This window comes from Halichondria panicea, chromosome 15 (assembly GCF_963675165.1).
Source record: "Halichondria panicea chromosome 15, odHalPani1.1, whole genome shotgun sequence".
NCBI classification, from domain to species: Eukaryota; Metazoa; Porifera; class Demospongiae; order Suberitida; family Halichondriidae; genus Halichondria; species Halichondria panicea.
Window position 1 is genome coordinate 5,676,109 of NC_087391.1, and position 23,826 is coordinate 5,699,934.

General features: G+C 45.4%; 3 protein-coding genes across 3 annotated transcripts; 2 read left to right on the plus strand and 1 right to left on the minus strand.

Annotated features, from left to right (window-relative positions):
• Window positions 1-94: 94 nt before the first annotated feature.
• On the plus strand, window positions 95-1,200 carry LOC135349320 (protein FosB-like). Its single transcript, XM_064547846.1, has 3 exons — window positions 95-299; window positions 452-721; window positions 828-1,200. The coding sequence occupies exons 1-3, from the start codon at window positions 171-173 to the stop codon at window positions 1,068-1,070; spliced, it is 642 nt and encodes a 213-aa protein (XP_064403916.1). The 5' UTR covers window positions 95-170; the 3' UTR covers window positions 1,071-1,200.
• A 508-nt stretch (window positions 1,201-1,708) lies between these two features.
• Window positions 1,709-21,080, minus strand: LOC135349286 (E3 ubiquitin-protein ligase HECTD1-like). The gene is made up of 31 exons (XM_064547805.1): window positions 20,773-21,080; window positions 20,261-20,495; window positions 19,316-19,606; window positions 18,873-19,055; window positions 18,644-18,702; window positions 17,916-18,418; window positions 17,206-17,506; window positions 16,594-17,078; window positions 15,975-16,241; window positions 14,882-15,060; window positions 14,348-14,644; window positions 13,916-14,166; window positions 13,540-13,801; window positions 13,199-13,341; window positions 12,754-13,077; window positions 12,422-12,585; window positions 11,513-12,024; window positions 11,071-11,292; window positions 10,168-10,416; window positions 9,940-10,029; window positions 9,134-9,263; window positions 8,037-8,241; window positions 7,452-7,593; window positions 6,917-6,976; window positions 6,678-6,815; window positions 5,113-5,849; window positions 4,682-4,760; window positions 3,780-3,873; window positions 3,551-3,701; window positions 3,198-3,255; window positions 1,709-2,061 (listed from the first exon to the last, which is right to left on the minus strand). The coding sequence occupies exons 1-31, from the start codon at window positions 20,910-20,912 to the stop codon at window positions 1,837-1,839; spliced, it is 7,176 nt and encodes a 2,391-aa protein (XP_064403875.1). The 5' UTR covers window positions 20,913-21,080; the 3' UTR covers window positions 1,709-1,836.
• A 65-nt stretch (window positions 21,081-21,145) lies between these two features.
• On the plus strand, window positions 21,146-23,800 carry LOC135349300 (dynein regulatory complex protein 1-like). The gene is made up of 4 exons (XM_064547820.1): window positions 21,146-21,357; window positions 21,438-21,619; window positions 21,778-23,320; window positions 23,527-23,800. Exons 1-4 carry the CDS (start codon window positions 21,199-21,201, stop codon window positions 23,692-23,694), a joined length of 2,052 nt encoding a protein of 683 aa, XP_064403890.1. The 5' UTR covers window positions 21,146-21,198; the 3' UTR covers window positions 23,695-23,800.
• The last annotated feature ends 26 nt before the right edge of the window (window positions 23,801-23,826 follow it).

The following is a 23,826-nucleotide window of genomic DNA, read 5'->3' on the forward strand; positions in this document are numbered from 1 at the left end:
CGTAGGCATTACAACCATTCTAGTTGTATCCAGATAGAGATTGTGTGGGCGGTGCGCTAGATTACAGGATGGGTTTTTAGATAAAAAGCCACGAATGATCTCAGTTGGTAGCTCAATTGAATGAGATCAGTGACATATAAAAAGGATAATTCCACTCTCAAACTTCACAAATGGATCACTTGGATCGTAGCCTAGATAGTATATATTTGGATTTGTTGCAAACACAAATGAGCGAATCTCAAGACATGTCTTCAGTATGGGGATCACAAACTCAACTCTACAAGCCCAACTCTCAGCCGGTAAGTATCTGGCTAGCTATAGCTAGCTAGCTATAAACTGCAGCCTTGCTGTATGCGATATGCAAGATGAAAGATAGCTGCATGTATGAAGCCTTGTTTAGCTACAAGCTATCTTGTAGTACTACAACTAAACTTGTAATTTGTCCCCCCAGGCTAGTACCTGCTCCACTCCCTCCACTCCTCCATACTCCATGAGCCTGGACCTAGAGAGGAAGATGCTTGAACCAATAGGGCCTGCAAGCTGCAAAATGATGGCTCCTGGCATGCTCATCACAGACATTGGCAACCGGCACCAACCGATGGCCATGCCCCCCCCTCTCATCACCGCTAATACAGGCTCACCCGTTTCCATGGGCTCTAAGAGGCGAACTGAATACATTGACCCCTGTCAGCTTGCACCCCTCAAGAAAAGAAAGATACAGGTGAGAATCCACAAGAACTAATAGTTATCATTGTGTCAGGCAATTACTACAATAGACATTGAAAGTTGGCTCAGTTGGTTATATTGATTGTTTTGCTATTCTGTAGGTTGAACTGCTTGCACCTGATGAGAAAGAGAAGGTATTACAAAAGAGAGAGAAGAACAAGGCAGCTGCCGAGAGGTGCAGAGTTAAGAGACGTGAGAACATTCAGAAAACGAGAGCTGAATATGACGAGCACTTAGAACTGAACGAAGCGCTACAATCCGATATTCATCAGTTGAGAGATGAATTTACGATGCTTCAGGAACTGTTACGCAGCCATCAGTGCATGCTCAAGTCTCATGCCTAAACCATTTACTAACTATTCCTCTTTCTTTTTGTTCAGGGCAGGTCCCATAATTATAATAACCCAGCAAATTGCAATTTTGTCAATGTAATTATGTCTGACACTTTATAAAATGATTTTGTCTAAGTAAAAATGCTGTGTGTACATGTACTTTGCATGCACAGCCTTCAAGTCTAGTATGTGTGCATGCATGCCAACACAGAGTTGTGGTTTACAGTGAGCAGTATGACAAAAGCCACAGCACTTAATTAGTGTATTAGTCTAACCGCAACACATCCTCACTGAGCTACATCCTGGATTCCCTTCCCACAGGTATGTATGGCCTCTGACCTTTCAGGAAACGTCACAGGATATATGAGACACTGCATGAGTGTGTAATTCCCAGTCATCAATGCAACATTTATAAATACACTGATGCACAGCAAGCTTCTATAGCCACCACAAAAGTGTGTGTATGTGTATGCGTATATAGCTTATATAGACCTTCCTTAGCTTTGAAATAGCACACTACTATAATTATAGCATGCAACTATAATTATGAGAATTAGCATTCAATGAGCGTGGTCAGGAAGTGGAACGCTGAATCTTATTAATTAGTGTCCAATTGAGTCACATGCCTTATAGCTGATTCATCAGTGTCATATGTTTTAAACGAGTCATTTTAAGCAATTAACAAACAACGTGCACAATTAGAACAAAAGTGAGAATGGTAGAATTAATTAATAATTAATGAATGATAGTTAAGTGCCTAAACACACGCACACAGTTTCTAGTTCAAATGGAAGCCTTTCTCTTGAGTAGCATCGAGCAGTCTCTGCTTGAGGACCTCCTCCGAGGGATACTCTGGTAACTTGAGGTAGTGCACACACGTGTTGACTGAGGGGTACACATGATCAGTAGAGGCCTCTTTACGAACCACGGTGAGATGAGGATGGAGATTAGCGAGCCCACCCGGGGGGAGGGAGCCACACCCAGTCACAAACTGAACAAAAGCCTGCAGGGAGAGAGAGGGGAAGAGTATAATAACAGACTGTACAAAAAGTTCCCCAAAAACAAAAAAAAAGGTTTTCCACATGGAAAATGTATCAGAAATATACAAGTTTCACAACCCTATGAGTTAAGACAGCTGATAAGACCAGGCATACGGGACACAGCTGATAAGACCAGGCATACAGGACACAGCTGATAAGACCAGGCATACGGGACACAGCTGATAAGACCAGGCATACGGGACTATGCTCGTACTTATTGGGACGATGTGTGTTTATCATAACAAGCCATAGGCACTTTATGCACTACACAGACGATTAATAAACACAGCACGTTTTCATAACTAAAGCAAATATTTACTATTCTCCATATGGTCAAAACAGCATGCTTTAATAGTGTGGGGAGCATAACTTAAGCATTACATCAACTGTCGGTTATAGCGTGTAGTACAGCATACACACACACACACATACACACATACACACACTTAGTGTAATTATAGCACACACAAACAACCGATGCCGTATTGTCAACAGAACCTAACAAAGGGATTGGTATAATATACTGCACATAGCACAAACAGGGACTAACAGCATGGCACCATAGTGGTAAAAATAGAACTAAATTATCTAAAACAGTAATGGAAGGCTTTACATCATTGGACCAATCGTTGGCCTAATCAATCCTCTGAGCCGTAATAGGTTGAGTGCCCCAAACCGTGAATACAGAGTTATGAGGGCTCGGCTTACAGTTGGGGCTAAACATGGCCTCTTGAGCAGCAAAGCATGTAATCGATACCAACCACAATTCAGACGCTCAACATTAATCGCTAATATAGTCAAAACCATATGCTATAGACAGTGAAAATATGGCATTCATTATTTTATGGGCCTTGGATGAATATTTTCACAATGACAGCTAATCTATGAATTAGATTGAAAACTGTTAGGTCACGTCATTATTGTTGCCACAGCTAAAGAGAGCAACAAACAACATGTTCTGAGTCAGGTACAAATTATTATGGTTTTAACACTAACTGTACACCTCATGAAACAATGGCCATGCTGTTGAAGGGGACACTATTAGGCACACACACTAATTGACGAGTACACACAGAAGCCATACATACACGTTACACACCTTTCTCTCGTCAGCTGTCATGTCCATGAGCACGTTGACGAGGCGCAGGTAGCCAGGGCTGCAGTGAGTGAGTGTGATTCAGTGTGATTCAGTAGCCCTACAACCTCACGCCAGAATCTCTACACCACAGGAACTATCCTTACATAGCATAGACGTATGTATTCTATCAAAAGCACCACCTGACTTAAACATGCAAGTATCTGAATGCACTTCTTTAACCTTTATTTGGTGAAGAACTTTTGCCTGGAAATTGTGCAATTTCCATCCATAATATTAACATAGTAATAATTATTTGGTCGATTATTAAAGTTGATATCCAATTAGCCATGCATATCTTCATCAGCCTAGCTCACCTCTCCTTGGTGAAACCATACTTCGGCTCAGTGTAGTTGATGAGATCGTCCCTTGTCCAGGAGGGGGCCTGTTCTCCACACAGGAGCAGCTGGAGCTCATATGGAGAGAAGGTTTGGAGCCGCTCCATGGAAAATACTCGATCAAAACCAGCTGCAAAATAAATAAGGGGTTGCTTGCTATGCTATAGTATACTAGTGGGGCGGGGGCTATAATCATACAGTACAGTACCTTTGAATGCTTCCATTTGTCTGGTGATGCCAGTCTCCAAGCAAAACTTCTCCACCAGTGAAACGTACTCCTCTACATTGGCCACGGTAAGATCCTGTGTGTGTGTGTGTGTGTGTGTATGCTGTGTGGTGTGTGTGTGTGTGTGTGTGTGTATGCTGTGTGGTGTGTGTGTGTGTGTGTGTGTGTGTGTGTGTGTGTGTGTGTGTGTGTGTGTGTGTGTGTATGTTGTGTGGTGTGTGTGTGTGTATGTTGTGTGGTGTGGTCTAGAGGGATAGCTGTCACCCACACAAATGCAACCATAATTCAACTTCCATTTCACATGAAACACGGTTGACTTCCTACCTGCAATATATTGTAACACTATTGAATAAACATGAAGAAATGGAACACATTCTTCAACTAGGAACCAAGTGATGATTGTGTTTTGATGTTGTGTGTTTGTGTGTCAAAAAACACTCTCTTGTTCATGATAATATATACAGAGGCTGAATCAATAACAAAAGTAATGACGTGACTAACTCAACTTGTACACAAGTACTTATGTGTACACAACCGTATTGACGTCATGCACACACACAGGTACAAGTGGCTGCCATAGTTACTATCCTAAAACTAACAAAGAGGTCAACAAGTTACAAAAAACCCACAAACATCATAAAAAAAAAACCAGTGGGGATAATTGTTGAATATGAATATAATCAAGAGTGCATGAATATTCTTCACTCCTGATATAAAACGTCAGCACTATATTGGATGCAGGGACATGTCCTAATATGGTAACCACGCACACAATCAACGGGAAATCTGACAATTGTTTTACCAGTAGCCATTATACAGCGTACAATGGGTGCAACATAATATAATGACACCATGCGTATATCATCAGACCACCGTGCACTCACTATGGTGACACCTCCTGACTTCAGAGGGTGGGACGAGAAGGAAAACACTTCCGATGAGGGGTCAAACACAAAGGTCAAACTGTGTGTGCGTGCGGGGGAGAAGAGCTATAAACGAGTATAGGGCAAATTACACTAACTACCTAACATACAGAATTGGAATTATAACAACAATAGCTACAGACACACAGGGGCAGCCAGCCAAGTGAGTTACATAATCTCCAGGAATCGCAACTATAATCAGACTAGAACTCTAACTCCCTTCCTATAGAACAAGCTAATGGAAGCCTAATACTGGTCTTTGCAACACACCAATTAAAGTGCTGTAGAGTTGTGCTTCCTTATATGGAAAATTCACCTACACTTATACAATTATAAGTAGTACCATTATTCCATATAAGGAATGCGACGCTCAACGCTCAAACTACACTTACCACAAGTCTTCAAAAAGAGCTCCCGGGATATTCTCGCCACCTCCCACTCTCACTTGACTCAGTAGCTGCTCCCGTTCCCTTGGAGACAGCTCCTCCCGTCCCTCAATCCTCCCTCTCTCAGCCAGCGCCTCGTCAAGCTGACTCAGAAACTTGCCACGGAATGGATTAATCTCACCCAAATCACCACGATCCAATATCCCGGTTAGCCATGAGGTATCGGAACCAGCAGACTGCCATTGCGTATCAGAACCGGACCCATCAGTTTCTCCATGCAGCTCCAGTGTGAGCACGTCACTCTTGCAGCTGTCTTTGGGTATCTCGTCACAGAACAGAAATTCCGCCACTTTCCCACCTTCCATGTCTGAATTGAGTGGGTGTGGGGTCAGAGGTCGATTTGATCGTCCTGTAGGGCCGGCCTGTCCTTCTGAGATATTGCTAGTCTGGTTGTCACTCTCGTTGCAAGGGGAGGTGGTCTCTTCCTCGTGATCTTGAGGGGTGTGGTCAGTATGGGTGTGATGCGGACCAGGCGTACAGAGAAGCTTGTAGAAGGGCCGGGACAAGGGAAGGTCTATGCGGCGGCCATCTTGAATACATTTGGCAATGAACATTCCGAGTAGTTCAAAGTGACGACACACATTGGTCAGCTGTGGACTGTCTTGCGGCCATGGTCCCGGGAACAGCCCGTACGAATGCTGCACATAGTAGCCTGGGGGCTTATAGCCGTGCCCTATATCCACCTGAGAGGCAAATAAAGCATTGAAAAGGTCAACACATGAAATATTAGACATCCTGATCTCAGAAATCAGACCGGAGCGATTACTTAATAATATTAAGTTCCCAAACTGAACATGATATGCACAAACAAGGAATTATGTGTTCCCTTGCTTAACGAGGTGCTTAATTAGCATAATACATAAATATTGAGGGAATATCCATCATAAAAATTGAATTTATGTCTTTGTTTTAGAATGTTACCAAGAAATCCCTGCGCATGTAACAATCACCACTTCCTGGATATCTATAATACCCCAGGAAAACAGCAACCACATAATTATATGCAAGTCACTAGCCAGGGCATGACAGAGTTCACCACTGGAATATCCCCAAGGTACCTACCACATAGTTACTGTTCAGCTACATTGCTTTTCCTTTATGCAACAAAGAGAGGTATAAAATGAATGGCTTTAGAGATACAGGCTTGACTTCCATACAGGACGCACACATACACACAGCTGGCAGTGAAACAGTGCAGGGCATACATCTATGCTAGGAGGAGACATTATGGCTCCTTTCTCTTATTTATATTACTACACAGCTAATGACTGCATATACCATTGTTTCAATTCGTTTAGACTTGCAACCCAACTGCTGGGCCTGAATGACCACACCATGCTACACAACCCAACTGCTGGGCCTGAATGACCACACCATGCTACACAACCCAACTGCTGGGCCTGAATGACCACACCATGCTACACAACCCAACTGCTGGGCCTGAATGATCACACCATGCTACACAACCCAACTGCTGGGCCTGAATGACCACACCATGCTACACAACCCACCTCTCGGGCCTGATTGTCGGGAGTCTGATCGTCACAGAGCCACATACCCAGAGAGCGTTGCTGCAACTCAGCCGCCACTAGAGCATAGAACTCGAGAGACGGCCCCAAACCTGTGCCTTCCTCATCCACAAACTCAATCTACATGTACATAAGAGGAGACATATTAAATATTGCCGACAATCCTCAAAGATTCTACAATAAGTTAGTAGCCAACTACATGTAGTGAGAATAGTCTTTACCTCGAGGATAGACTTTCTCTCACAGTGAGCCATGAACACGACGTGTGCCCAGGGCAGCATCTGCACAATGATAGCAATCAATCAACACTACCTAATAGACACAACGCAGTCACAAAGTTGGCTAGAGTTCTGATGGTCCAAACTCAACCATTTTATGAAAGCTTAGAAGGAGCCCAAAAAAAAACTTTTGATCATCTGAAAGGCCTCTCTCTAGGTTTTCAGAAAATCATAAAATTAACGTTATTGGACCAACAGAACTAAAGTTATGGGCGTTCAAAGTAACGCTATCATGTAATATTATACATGTACAGTAGTGTAGGGTTACAATAGATGTAACTAATGAGGCGTGACAAGACAAACAAACCACGCACGCATTGTACACACGCACGTAGGAGGCACGACAGGTGCAGTTAGCCTCTAATTGAACTCAGCAATAACGTTGTATGTGGGCGGATCATTAGATCAAAACCTTCTCTGCACAGCTAGTCTATATACAGGGCACAGCACATGGACTATTGTATGCAGCCAAACTCACCTCTCCACCTCGTGGAATACGAACTCTGTCCTGTCTCAGTCGACCAATCATGAGCTCGTGGTGATCCTCGTTACGAGAGTGGGAGGAGCCTCGCAGACGCTCCATAATCTCATCACGCCTCTTCTGAAGCCATATGATTGACCTGTGCGTGTGTGTGTGTGTGTGTGGCTATTTTTAGTGTGACCTCTTATTGTCTTATGGGTCAGTGTACATTCCAGACTCCATGTGATCTCATGGAAAGGCTTCCTGTGGCAACAGCTCATGAATATCATTATAACCATACCATGAATATAGTTAACGTGTTCAGTTCGTGGGTGGCCTCACAGTGATGGTGCTAGTTCTAAAAATATATTCTGGCTATTATTTTAAACACTAGACTTTTCTCTGAGGGAGCATCGGTATTATTAATAGCACCTGTTAATGTTGTGAGCAGGTATAGTGTAGTGTCTGTTGTGCAATCTACGATTACTAACTAAAATGTTACTTTATTTGGGGTCAAAAATCCTGTGATAATCATATCATTTAAGAGCTACATTACAAAACAATAGTATAGAATATCCTAGGTTATGACTTCAGACTGCTTACCTTGAAGACCCAAAGGCAGTGCAGTTGAAAAAGACCTCCCTGACCTCAAAGGGGAAGAGAAGCGGGTAGTTGACAGTGAGGGTATTGCACCACTCCGGGAGAGAGCAGCTGGCCAGCACCAGGGGCTCGTGGATCTGCTGGACCAACTTGTTCAATAGCTTCTTACTGTGAAACTCGTCCGGCGGGCACTCAAAGGCTGCCTCTTCTACAATGAGCGAGACACAGTCAAGTGTGTGGAGCGGCTTGGTAATCAATAAACTTGTATCTAAGCACACCATTGGAAAGGTAATTCTGAGAGCTATTGATTAGTTTTGAAATTGGACAATCTGAACGCAAGTTACGGGCTTACAAAGAGTAGTGTGTACATGCAGTAAAGGCCCAGGCGCCCTGAGGGGGGAGGTTGGAAGTGAAGGACTAACAGGTAAACTAACTCTTCCCTGCAATTTCCTCTTGACAGTCACTCAATAGTGGCTAAACAAAGTGGCAGAATATAGAGACAGTGAATAAAACAAACGGTCACTTCCCATAGTTCAAAACATGTAATGGGATTAGACTAACTCCCATGCTCCCTCCCACGCACGTCAGCCATTAGGATGTATGTAGTGAAAGGTTAGAGAAGATAAGCCGATAGAACAGACCCGTTGTTGGTCTAACACATCACTTGATTATAGAAACACAAGTAACAGTAGTTATGGTTCATTATGTCAACAAAGCTCTATAAAGGCTAAAGGTTGCTGAAAGTGCTCATTAGCTCTGATATGATAATTATAGTACACTCATATGATGTCATATGATGTCATAAGGTCAATAGCTGAACCAATAACGATCTCAGTTCCCACAAGACAAAGGTTGAGGTCACATTAGAGTAAGGTCATGAGCTTTTGACCTCTCCACTGCACCCTACTACACCCTCAACACCCACACACTGGCCTCAGGACATAACATACAAGTACATGTAGGAAACAAGCAAACTACTCTACATTACTGTATAGGAGGAAACAATTCCAACTGCCCATTCAACCAAACTATTAGTATATGAAGGGAATGTAGGAAGGAGTATTAACGTCTCAGTACACACACACCCGCCCACACAATACCTGTGAGAGTTGTGAAGGTGTGTAGTGTGTGTAGCAGAGACAGGACGTCCCGGACAGCTGTCAGCTCGTCCACCTCCCCCACAACCGTCACATCCCCACTCACACAGTTACCATCACTGCTGCAAAAATCCTGTACAGAGTTGGGGGAAAATGTGGGCAAAATCTAAACAAAAAAGACAATAAAATGACATCGGAACGATCTAAATCAGCTGACTTTGCGTTCTGGCCAAGGATTGTGATGTCATACAAGTGCTGATATAAGGTATTGCGATTTTATTTTTGTGAAACACTCAAAAATTGCAAAATAGAAAAATGTTTGATGCTTGCAAAACACGTTCTAGTAATACGGTGTGTTGTGGTTTGTGCATACAGCCATGGGCAGATAGCGGACACAGAAACATGGCTCCACTCATCAATGGTTGGTGGGGTTGGTGGGGTTGTTAGCGGAAGACTGAGGCTGATGTATACATGAGATAGTTTAAAGAGGTCACTGCGGTTACCGTGACTACTCGTAGGTAAAGCCATGCCTGGAAATGTTGTTACTGTCATATTACAGAACCACCACATGAGTTGTATACTATACCTAGTCATGATGACACTGAATGACACAGTGTGATGCAGCCTGGTGTTGTATTACCAGACATGAAGCCATTTTATATCCGCTCAGATATTTGACACTAATGTGGCTTCTAACCAGAGAATAAAGCCACTGTTAGTGTACACAACACACCGTAGGCACTGGTACACCATACACACCCACACCCACGCACACGCCCACACCCCCCACATACACCCACACTGGTCACCTTGTAAGCAACGATGAGTTGCTGGCAGTTCTTGTTCTTTTTGATATTTCGTGCGTTGCCAACCAGCTTCCACTTCTTCAACCAACCAGCCTGAGGGCAGGAGCAACAAACACACTGTCATGGATAATACCTAGCCATGCATGCCTCAACACCAAGAGATATAGAGTTACTAAAAAAGTTTAGCAAGCTTCTCAGCAGTACATTAGGATCATATCCCCTCCCCCTCACCTTAGCCTTCTTCTGGAGGTATTGAATGAGCTGGCTCTTGGGGAGACGATCACTACCGATGTGTCTAGCCACATAGGACTGAGACCACCCTTGCCCTGTGAAGGAGCAGCTGTCCTGGTAGACGAGGGTGAAGGTCGGGTCCCAGAGCCGCTTGATTCGCTCTGGTTTAGGCAGCTGTGAGTTGAGCAACTGCACGTAATAGAACATGCTCTTTGTTCCGTCCTCCAACAGCACTTCAGTGTTCCCGTGCTGTGTGTGTGTGTGTGGGTGTATGTGTGTGTGTGTGTGTGAGGGGGGCACAAGAGCGACTAACCAAAGAGTGCAGTTAACAAGACCTACATGACCAACAGACCACTGAACACACACAAAAATTGCTACAGTTATTCCAGTTATGCATGAGCAACCAACGGACAAATATCTGAAATCACTCATGCAACTCAATATCCTACAAAGCCATGGATACCCCTGCGATATCTAGGAACTAAGGATGCAGGAAGAGCCCAATAATACCATCCTGCATCCGTAGGTAACAAGTAACAGGAATTACAAAACAACTTTCGCAAAATGTTATTAATGTTATTAGGAAATAGGTACAAGACAGGGTCATAACACACACACCCACACTACTAGCTAGGGTCAAAGTACACCCCCACAATGTCAGTGTGTACAGTAGCTACGTGTATAACCGAGGGGGCGAGTGGTTACCATGGAGAATCATACAATACTAAATTAAAAGCTTTCATTAAAAACAGAAACTTTATAAATACAATTTGAAACCACAATATTTAATTATTATTTGCTTAAACACAATTATATCCAACACTGCAATCAACTCAGTAATCCACCGACTATTGATATAGCTTAGCAACATTAGAGCTGTACACACACACACACACACACTACCTTGAGTGTGAGTGAGAGCCTGACTCCTCGTGGGCTGATTGGAGGGGCGTGGTCAGGAGGCAAGGGGGTGTGGCCTTCAGTGCCAGGGGGAGGTACCTCAAAGTCCTGTATCTGAGGTACGTTGGTACGCCCAGGTCTGGGGTCAAAGGCCGGTACGAGTGCATTGAAGGCTTGCTTGAGAACATAGTCCTCCTCCAGGCCGTGGCGCACCACCTCCTCTTCCTGAGAGGGGGGCAAAGGTCAGTCATGTACAGTACATTACTATAATATTGATCAAAGCAACAGCAGTGGGACTTCTTTACTCTTAAAGAAAGGCGAGCTGCGATATACAATCCAGGTTGTACGTATGTGTACAAAACAACCCTCAACAAGCCTCTGTATAAGAGCCAGCTTTATAGGGGTCACCACACACACACACATCACACACACCCCACCCCCTCACCAGTGTGTCCCAGCGCTCCATCATCATCTCATCATCTTCTTCCTCCGTATACTCGAGCACTTCCGCCTCCTCCAACTTCTCCAGCTCTGCCCTCAACCGCTCAGCCTCTCCGCCTACCCCCAGGTCTCTTAGCAACGAGGCGGCCAGACTGACCCCCCTACTGGACGAGGGACGGCTACTAGTATTGGGGGTCTCACTCTCACTGCCCTCCCCCGATGTGTTGGGGGGCGGGGTTGGCTGAGGTTCATCATTAGATAGCTGCAGATCAAACTTTCCCTCTGCTCCCATTCGGTACGAGTTAGCTCCACCGTGATCCCATTGGACCTCTATCCAGCCGTTACGTAGCTCCCCAGTGATCGTACCCACGCCTGAGGGGGACCCGTCCTGGTCCCTCCACTTCCAGTCCACCCCACGGACCACGCGAGCGCCCAGCATCAGGTTCTTCATGACAGTGCGACGAATGTGCTTGCGTTGTTTCTTGACAGCTGCCTCCACTTCCTGAGCCGCCTTGCCTGAGGGAATATATGGAAAACTAAATTTCAGAGCTGCTCAAGAATTTGCTAATTTCGGCCCACCAAAGACAAAAAAATGACAAATTATGGTCCCAACTAAATTAGGGATTTCAGTACTAAGCTTTTAGAAATCATAAAATTGTTGAAATTGGATCAATGATACTAAAGTTATGGCTGTTGAACGTCTATTTTTGTTGCTAAATATCCACACCTACGCACACACACACACACACACACCCGCACGCACACACACACACACACACACACACACCCGCACGCACACACACACACACCCACCCACCCGCACGCACGCACACACACACACACACACCCGCACGCACACACACACACACCCACCCACCCACCCGAACGCACGCACACACACACACATACAGACCTAAATCCTCATCAGCGAGTCCTCTGATCTCCCCGTACAGTTCAAGCCCTGACACAGACAGGTAGTGTGTCTGCCCTGAGGCATTAGGTCCACTGATCTTGAGTCGTAGGTGGCGCCAACCAATGGGATCGTCAGGTGGGGTCAAAGTCCAAGTACCCACAGAGCTAGAGAGAGAGGGGAGGATATTACACACAACACAACTTTAATTAACACAATATTGGCACAGGCTTTCATTCTAACAACGGATAGAATTCTGAAACATTGATTAATTGTGCTATATAGATAGTCTAGCCCACCCCCTCCACTCACCCAGGCCCACCCCCTCCACTTACCCGGGCTCCCCTAGGGTGGTGTCGTCGCTGTGAGAGTGCAGAGTCAGCCAATCATGACCGTCCTTGGATACCTGGAATACCCAGTTTCTGAGAGCAGCACGACTTCCGTACCCTCGTGAGTGGCGTAAGGTGTACGCTGTAGGCCACACCCACAAGCCGAGGTCAAGAGCAAACCAACTGTTTCGATCGTCTTTAGTGTGACAGTTACGTGGGTTGTCGTCACGTGATACGATATCGTGGAGATTACCATAAGGTAGTATGCGCCCCTCGGAGGAACTGACCACCACTAGGCCTTTAGCTGCCACGTTCACCCACTCTGTGGTCCTGTGTGTGTGAGGTGTGAGGGGTGGGTGTGTGTGTATGTGGTGTGGGGATCATAAAGTTACCATGGTAATATGGAAGTCTAGCAACTCTATTATTACGTGCATAGGTATAAAATCATCACCTTGCATCAGTGCCAATCCAGTACAGAATGCCATTCTCGTCAAAATCAGACACTCGTCTAAAGTTCAAAGGAGACTTGAGCTCTCGTGCAACCTTCACAAAGTGAAAGGACTTTCTCTCGAAGTCGTACCATTGCTTAGCAACCTGAGCGTGAGGGAAGAAGGCTTTCTGAACAACGTAAATTTAGCTAAAATCGTGTTCTCTGTGTAACAGACTATAAGTTATTACCAAGCTCTATTCTCGGTAATCCTATCAGGGAAAACAAAATTAAATCGACAAATCTCCCACCACCCCCCACTATTCACACACCACCCACTCACTATTCACACACCACCCACTCACTATTCCATTAAGGAAGCTCTCCAAGCCATCGATGCTGACCAACGGCTCAATCTTGAGTGCCTTCCCTGAGCAGTCTACAAGAGACCCTGCCCCCGCACCCCTCTCCAAGGAGAGCTTGAAGCGACGATGCAGCATCTGCAGATTGAGCACTTGTCCAGGCGGCTCATACGTGTGGACTGAGAGCTTCTCCACTGCCTCCAGCACTGAGATGAGCTTACGTATCAGACCAACTGAGGGGAGGGCCACACTGTTGCTGGCCGTGCTGTGGGGGTGTGGAATAAGTGAGTGTGTGTGTGTGGGGGTGGGTGGGGATGTGGAATAAGTGAGTGTGTGGGTGGTAGACCTCACTGTTTGTGTGGCATTGTATACAACATACCTTGCGTCCAGGTCAGCAGGCATTTGCTGTGCTGATTCAGCAAAAGCTCTCTTGAATAACTCGACTCTTGTCGCCACTTTGCTATCGTCACTGGCCACGCCCCCTTTCAAACAGTGTGATAAGACAGGTACTAAGCCACTAAGATGGACCTCATAAGCAGAGATGGTTTTCTCGTCTCTTAGTAACAGAGCCAGTGCTGTGAGTGCTGTCTCCAGTCCCTCACGCCAGCCACTACCAATGGACGGTAAACCCTGAGCGGGACAACCATTGAGAGGAGTCATACCATCAGTTGTAACCACATTACAGTACATTACAATACAATGTAATCTGGACCATTCAAATCTCAAGGCAAAACTTTTTATATTGAAAAATCCCACAAGCATAAAATGCCTCGAGGGATGTTTTGCTACCCTAACCACACCCCCTTATTACCGTGTCATGAGCTGAACAGGCCTCCTCCACCTGCCCCAAAATGCCCCTCAACTCGGCAGCTATCTTCCTCGTACTCTCCTGGGTCACAGAGAAGTAGCGTCCCTGCAGCTCCAGCGCCATCTTGCCCACTCTCTCTACCGCTTGCTCTGCTTTGGTTTTTATCTTTTTCGTCTTCTGGCCCATCCAGCTGAACTTGAACTGTGACCCCAGGGGGTGCTCTGGTATCACGCTTGCACGTACACCACGATTAGACTCAAACACAAATCCCGACGTCCCCTCACTCAGAACAGTGGCTTGCTGTGAGCAAGAGAAAGAAAGTAATGATATATAAATTGTAAACTTACTCCACAATTTTGCAGCTGATAAGGTTGGTACTAACCACCACTAGACAATATCTTAGGCCTAGTTTACTACATAAAAGATAAAAATAATCAACACTCTAATCGATAAAACAATTTTACCATCACCAATCAATCTAATATTAGTTTGCACATGACATGACCCTTTACCATACACACATACACACACGCTCACTCTAGTTCCGTCAGAGTTGTGTATTGTCATCTCCCCCTCATTCTGACAGACCAGAGACCAGTTCCCCACAACCATCTTGAGAGGGGAGGGGCTGGAGAGGATTGGCAGGACCACGCCCCCCACTGGGGTCACCTGACCACACACTCGCTGCATCTTCTCAAGAAATTCAACTCGATTTTCTGCAAATAGACGAGGTGGTTAGAAAGGCTTTTCAGAGGGCTACAAAAAATACACAATTAAAAGTAACAGACCCAGTTTGGATAATCACTAAGGTTGGATAACAACTCTTTGAACGACAATAACTCGTGTACCGTTCGTCCAATCTTAATAATTTTTTGATTTTCCGAAAGCTTAGAAAAAGTTCTTTCATGATATGTTTAGCTCAATTTTTTGAAACGGACCTCATTTTGCACTTTTCCCCCACCTATATATAGCCCACGCTTTTTTGTCAAAAACAGCCTCGAAAATGATCTTTGATTTTAATATGCCATCTGAAAGAGGTCACTTTGAGCTACCAGAAAATGATTTAACAGTTGAAATTGGACCATCCAAACCCAAATTATGGCAGTCCAAAGATACCACATACAGGCAATCCAATCACAATAATTATTGTAAAACAGAAGTGGTCCCTACCCCCACTCACCGAATGCATCAGGGCCCCCCTCGATGGTTCCTACCCCCCACTCACCGAATGCATCAGGGCCCCCCTCGGTGGTTCCTACCCCCCACTCACCGAATGCATCAGGGCCCCCCTCGGTGGTCCCTACCCCCCACTCACCGAATGCATCAGGGCCCCCCTCGATGGTTCCTACCCCCCACTCACCGAATGCATCAGGGCCCCCCTCGGTGGTTCCTACCCCCCACTCACCGAATGCATCAGGGCCCCCCTCGGTGGTCCCTACCCCCCACTCACCGAATGCATCAGGGTCCCCCTCGATGGTCCCTACCCCCCACTCACCGAATGCATCAGGGCCCCCCTCGATGGTTCCTACCCCCCACTCACCGAATGCATCAGGGCCCCCCTTGGTGGTCCCTACCCCCCACTCACCGAATGCATCAGGGCCCCCCTCGATGGTTCCTACCCCCCACTCACCAAATGCATCAGGGCCCCCCTCGGTGGTCCCACTGGAGTACATGGTGGCCAGTTTGTCGTCCACCAAGAACCGGAACCATCCATTACTGACTTTGCTCAACTCAATGGCCGTGTACTCATTCCACAGATAGAGACAATCGCGAGACTTGATCACGAACCACTCCCTCCAGTGGTAGGCCGTGTGAGTGGTGAGATCGGGGGCGTCATCACAGTCCTCTGTAGTGTGAGTAGTGAGGTCGGGGGCGTCATCACAGTCCACCTGGTCATCTGGCAGGGGAGGGGCACAGAACTGACGTTACATGTACACAAGAATAACTATGTTTATAGTACATACAAGCCTACATTGCAGACCATTGCAGTCTCTTTAGACTCGTAGCAAGTGCATAGCAAAATCTGTTTGACTACTTAGTAGTTGGCTTCGTACAAGACTAGAGCACACCCAACTTGCCCTTTTTGGTAGATTAGGTTCTGTCTTTATTTTTGTGTAGAAGTAGCCGAAATTATTCAACTACGCTAAATCCTTGGCCCTAATAAGAGTGCAATCTTAGGCTAGAATTGAAGTATTATTGTATTAATATCTAACAATCCGTTGCAATCCACTGCATTATACAGTGTGTACCTTCTCTGTCCACACTGCTTCCCTCCAGGGGGACCACCAAAACCTCACTCTCGTCCTTTACAGCCTTGTTCACCTCTATTTCATTCTTTGCAGCTTCTCCAATATCAATCTCGTTCTTTGCAGCCTCCCCAATATCAAACTCGCTCTTTACTGCCTCCACTGGGGAGGCGTCAGTGTCATCGTCACTGCTGGCGTCTTTAGCCAGGTGCAGTATCTTGGTGGGTATACCAAGTCGTACAAACTGCTCATCAAAAGCTGGCCCACTCTTAGCCAGTAAATCATTCACAATATGCAGAGCTGTCAGTTGAGAGTCTACATCATCTTCACTGTCTAGTGCTACGGATAACACTTCGCTAATCTGAGCAGGGAACGGTGGTTGGGGGGTGGGGCCTGTTTCCTTGGAGACAGCCTCTACACACAGCTCACACAGACACTCGGCACTGATGTAGCGGCACATCTTACGCAACATACGCAAAGCCTCCTTCCTGCAAGTATAGAAAGAGGAGGGGCTAACAATTAACTGTTGCAATCACTTAAAAAAGAATATAAAAAAATAACTAATCTGAGGGGTGTGGCTAAACTGACCTGAGGGGTGTGGCTGGCTAAACTGACCTGAGGGGTGGGGCTAGACTAGAGTGGAATAGCTCAGCAAACACTGGTAGGAGTCTCTTGAGGTAGAGGGGGGCCATCTCAGGATCACCCTTATCATCCTCGGCCACCTCAGACTCCTCACTCTCAACCTTTACTGCCTCCTTGGTCTCCGTGGAGATGGTACCAGTTGCGGGTGGGGCAATGAGTGAATGCGATTGGTCGCCTGGTTCGATGGTGGGCGTTCTAGCGGAGGCTGTAGTGTCTTCTTCATCCCCAGAGAATGAGTCATCAGTGTCTGACACATCACGCAACATGTATTCACCTGGGAGGTGATACCGTATAGCGCGAAATTTTCGAGGCACTTATATTTCGTGGATTAGCCTCTAAAAGCTATTTCGTTGCACAATGTTCGCGGAATGACTGCTTACCGGAAGCCACGCCTTTAAATCTATGCATGCTATAGCAGGTAATTCAATTTTCGTGGACTTAATTTTCGTGTAGGATTCTAACCCACGAAATCCGCGAAAATTAAGCCCCTCGAAAATTTCGCGCTATACGGTACATGATGATGATTTCTATACAGCAATGGAGACTACGCTACCTACTATTGTCGAGGATATACATGTGATAAAAATTAGAAATTGTATTGTAAAATGTCAAGTTACAATAGTTACTAACTACGAGTACATTATAGCAACGCCCACTCATTCAGGTACCCCCCACCCACTCACTTGGGCTCTCCAGTATCTCGATGACTTGTCTGTGCCACTCATCCTCCCTCTCCTGAGCCTTCTCTAGAGGGGTGTGGCAATCCTCATCTCGGAGGTCAGGATCCGCTCCATACTGCAGCAACAGCTTCACAATATTCGGACGTCCAAAGCAAGCAGCGTAATGGAGTGATGATGACTTGAGGCCTCTGTTCACGTCGGCACCATGCTCTAACAGATACTCAACCATCTCGTATGTGCCAAACGCAGAGGCCCAGTTTAAAATGGTCTGTCCAACATCGTCGATGAAGTTTACATCAAATCCGGACTCCATAGCTTCGAAGAATTCCTCGTTATTGCCATTACGTACTGCCTCGATTATGTGTCTGTGTGAGCGGTCTCCAGGGAAACTGTCCATCCTCTTGGCAGCACTCAGCACGGACTGGAAGCTCTTGGGTAGCGTCTTACGTCCGTCCATTATGAGAACTAGTAGCAGCTCTGTGAGTCTCATCATCTCCAGGGCAGACCTGTGTCAGGTGATGGATCACAGCTACTGCTAACAATGCACTCTGTCTATATGTATGCAATAGCCAATGCTGCTAACTAAGATACTATGAAAAAGTGCTAATAAGTTATAAAAGTGATGCCAGTCCTTTTAATTTAAAAGCCTATTAATAATACAGTAGGAATGCTAATTTTTAACAGAACATAATATAATGCTAACCACGGCAGCTCTATAGTTACTAGCTCACCTTTCATCTCCCCTCAAGGCACTCTCCAGGGCATCAGGGAGGTTGGAGCGAAGCAGGAACTGAAGTAGGGGAGGGAGTGTGTTAGGCACAGTGCTAATATTGACTGCAATAATCCAACATTACACATTGTTATCTTGCAACCGTTCAAGCACACCCACACTCACACACACACACCACACACACACACACACACACACACACACCACACACACACCACACACACACACACCTTGGTGATGGTGGCAGACCCCCTGCATAGCGTAGAGAGGAGATTCACAATGGTGGACACAGAATGGCCAGAGGGTTTCTCAGGAGATGCTGCGCCCTGATTGGCCGACACTGACTGACCAACCAGCTTCAAGCGCTGAATGAGCTCATCGATCAAACCCTTGCTAGCTATTGGAGCAGGATCCTGACAAGAGAAAGGACACAGAACAACCTAATACAGTGCTGCACATCATCTTTAGTGTGACCATCAAATGGTTGTGTGGGCTAAGCCAAACACAGTTTAGGCTGATATCATTATCTCTATGACAATATATTATTGTATGGTATACAATATACCATTCAGTGTTCACAGTCAATTCGATGGTGTTAATAACTCGATACTTAACTACATACATATACTCCTGATACTAGGTGTTAGAATTGTCACTACAATAGTGATCTCACCTTCCCCTTCCTGATGAATCTGTCAGCCAGAGCCACGAAGCACTTCATGGCTGGGTCTGATATCTGGGGGTCTGTGTTCTGGAGGAGCGTGGAGAGAGAAGTCACGCAAGAATCGAGGGCCGGGTCCTTGGGTTCCATACGAGGCACCAGACGAGTAACCACATTCATGCATGAGCGCATCGTGTCTCTGTGGAGGTACTGAGTGTTTTGAATGAGTAGAGTCATGATAGCAGGCAGTCCCCCAGCATCAAACACTTTGTCTGATTCTCGAGAGCAGGCCAACTCCAGTACCTGCAAACAAAAGAGAGGTGGTGGTTCATCTTTATTCCATTAACACAAAGAGTGAAAACTAATATTAGTTAACACATATCCATTCAGAGCCAACAGATGAACGCAGCTCCTGGCAACAGCTGTACACCACCAGATGTGCCTAGCGTGTAACGTACACTAGACTTAACTGGATAACAATAATTGAACATCTTTCAACAGCCATAACTTTAGTTCTGATGATCCAATTTCAATAATTTTATAATTTTCTGAAAGCTTAGAAAGAGACCTTTCAAACGATGTGTTAAAATCTCTAATTTGATTCGGACCATAATTTGACATTTTTCGCCTTTGGACCATGGGCTATAATCCATGGTATTGGGCTGAAATTGGCAAATTCTGTCATCTCTCAAAAATGAATATTGATGGTACCATTTGAAAGGTCTCTTTCTAAGCTTTCAGAAAATCAGAAAATCGTTGAAATTGGATCCACGGAAATCTAGTTACAGCAGCTGAAAGAGTTCCCGAACTATTGATTACATGGGAGACAGTTGGCAGTTGAACATCATTCAACATAATTGTGTAACCCCTATAAGTCTACAATGCTGAATTCTTGTGAATCTAATGCTCTGACTGTTAGGCCATACAATACTACATACTTGCACTAATTCCCCATACCTTCACACACTGCTCAGCCAAGTCTTTACTGGATCTATTAGCCATATCTGACACCTGCATTCTTGTGATGATAGCCTTGAGGGCACCGTCTACAGCTGTGATACGACGAGTACAGTCAGCAGACACATCAAGGTAATAAGTGAGAGCTCGAGCAGTCACTTCCAGTATACTGTCAGGGGCTTCGTCGTCCATGAAGATCTTGCATAGGCCGGGAATAAAGGCTCGTGGTGGGCACCTGTGTGTGTGTGTGTGTGTGTGTGATTCCAATGGTATGACGTCATGAATGTTATTGAAAGGGAAACGTATTGTGAAATCAATTAAATTTACCGTCTAGACAATTACAGTATCCACTGATATACCCACTGATAACCACATGTATACGATGCCAAACGTGTCAACAGCACCAATTCCTTTATGGACCTCAAGACCTCATTACTGTCTACATAATCTACATGATGCTACGGCTAGGAGGCCAGGGGGGGTAGTGTATGAAGGTGTACTCTTATACGTACGCTTCAAAGCACTTGTCAACATTGTCAGACATGAGTAGTAACATGCAGAGCTGCTCCAATGCCAGTAGTTGAATGTCTCTATCATCACCAGAGCCCAAGGCCAACCACTCCAGTAGAGTGTCAGGGTCCACCTCCGCCATTCTCTCAGTCTGGGAACACTCCAAATTCCCGCGGACACGACGGATACAGATATATCTAGTAGTCCAGAGTCTTATCCGATGGAATACAGTACTTAAAACTTCACTAAATGACTGTAAACCAGAGATAGCTGCAGGTTTATCGATCCAGCTAGAAGATGGGCGTGACAATCGAACAGCCACGCCCATCTTTATTACTTCAATATTGCTATAATTCAAGTCTAATTATACGTGTGAATGACCTTGGGTGCATCACCATGGTAACTCTCAGTCGAAATAAAAAAAAATCATGGACACATCTTCAAGTGTAGCTATGGAGAATGAGGCGCCTCCCGAGCCCAGTACAAGCTCTGATGTGAAGGAGGAGCGAATACTAGCACGTAGGAAGCGAATCCAAGCCAAAATAGAGGCTGATCGGAGAGCTGCACTGGGAGAAGAGCCTCAAAAAGTAACTATATCTACCATCTTTGATGCATATCCACACAGTCCTGTGCATGTCTAATAACATGATCATTGATATTCCTACAGGAGGTGGAGGATGTGGTGGATCCTGAGAGGGAGAGGGTCAGCTCTAAGCAAACACTCATGAGCAATGTACGACTGGAGAAGCTCTCTACTGATGGCACTCAACTGGTGACTAACATCACAGTGGCCGGGGACTCAAAGGAAGTTAGCCGGAGGATGGAGGAAGATGAAGCTCGGAGGGCTAGGTAAAGAGATGTGTGGTCTAATAATTAACAAAGTAGCGCAGTGTTCTCCCTGCAATGGTAGACTTTAATGCTCTTATAGTGCTTGAATTAAGCGCATGTAGTATAATTAGTGCCTAGCTGGTGATTATATCACTTACGTATGTTTGCTATGGCTGCAGGTATGACACGCTGGAAGCAGAGGTGACTGCTGGGGCCGAACGATTCGAAGAGATCTCCAAGAAGTGGCTCAAAACGAAAAACATGAAGATACCTCAAGACCTTCAGAGTTTGCTCCAAGCTCAGAAAGCAACTTGCTCTGCCATGATTGACGAAAAAGATAAACTGATCCAAGAACTGCAACAAGAACTCAAATCAAAGGATGACCAATACGTTAAGCACCTCAAGAAACAAGCTGAAGATGTTGACCTCATTATAGAGAGGATGGAAGATCAGGCCAAAACATTGTCAAAGGCTTATCGTAAAGAACTGAATGCCATCGAGGTCTCCTTTGCAACTGAGCGGCAAAACTTGCTAGACACACACCAAGCCGAGTGGGAGAAAGCAGTCAGTGAGCGTAGTGGCAAGGAAAAAGATTTTCTGGAGGCACGAGAGAAACGAATTGAAGAAAATGAGCGGCAGATCCAACACTTGAGAGTACGAAATGCAGAGGAATTTAATCGTGTCAAGATCAAGCTTGAAACTGATATTCAAATCTTACAGCAACAGATCCAGCAAATGAAAGCAACCTTTCAACTAAACTCTGAGAAACTTGAATACAACTTCCAAGTATTGAAAAAGAGAGATGAGGAAAACTCTATCACTATCAGTCAACAGAAGAGGCGGATCACACGCCTGCAAGACACACTCAACAACTTGCGAGGGAAACTAAGCAAACAGGAAAAATCGTGCAAAGTTGAGCTTCAAGCGCTAATGGAGGAGTACCGTAAGAACACTGAGCAATATCGAGAACTGCAAAAGAAGGTGAAGCATTTCCAGGTGACTGATCGCCGCCAGTTTCGCGATATCTGGCTCATGAACGAATACAAAGTACAAGGTCTAGCAAAGGAGGTTGAGAATGCAGACAAAATCATCCACGAGCAACAGTTGGGTTTAGACTGGGAGCCACAGCCGCCAGTCGAGAGCCCCATTCACACACACAGTGTCAAAGCTGACGTACAAATCAGTGGAGCCACTCTCTATGCATCACAGATACTCTCAGACACTGAATCATCGGACATTGTGTTACCACCGACTTCTGCTGGGCCGGGAATTGTTTGCCACTCCCCACGAGTTATTAAACTAGTGCTAGAGCTACTCTGTGCAGAGTCTGGCTTCCTCATTGAGTCAAAACTTACTCGATTGCTAGCCCCACTGGAAAAAGAAGAGCAAATGTTGATGAAACTTGATTCGATTTTTGATGCTATCGGTATTGACACAGAAAAAGACATTCATCATCTGGCCAGCTATTTCATTCAAGAGACGGATAATGCAAACCAAGAGGGAGCCCCTTTGTTAATCCATCCTAACGAGGTTCCTACTGCCATTCGGACATATGTTGAGCAAAGACAAGGTGCTGACAAAGGGTCCTCTATGCTGAGGTCCAAGGCCTTGATGCTGGGGCAGACACAGGACCACAGTGAGCTGCTAAATGGAGGGTTCTGGGAGAAGATGACTCAAGTGCTCCCTGAGAGTCATGAGAGGGTCTGGACTGCACTACTGGAGGTGAGCATATGTAGTGTAATTACTCTACGGTGTACATTGTATTATCACTAGTGTGTTGTTCCTGTGTTTACATTTCAACTTCTCATAATGTGTGTATTTTGTACCTATAATACCACTGTAATGTTGTGTAATTATAGACTTTGTATGCAAACCACCCCATAGCCTCTGTACTGCATCAATAAGTGTTACCACCTTCCCCCCTGTAGGGCCTGGACCGCTACCACAGTGTTCTCCAGGCACGCTCCAGTCTCATAGGAGAGACTGACACTCTGAGACTACAGAATGGAGAGCTGAGGATGCTACTCCATCAGTACATGAGTGCTCGCATCAACCAAGAGCTGGAAATACCTCCCACACTAACTATGCCCATGTAGTTCGTAGTACGTAATACTCAGTTTTTGTTTATTGTATATTTCATATTTGAATTGTTCTAAGTGTGTTATTGACTCCATATAATTATATCCAAGCTTATGTTTGCTATTTGGGGCTTCAATTAAAAGTCGGTA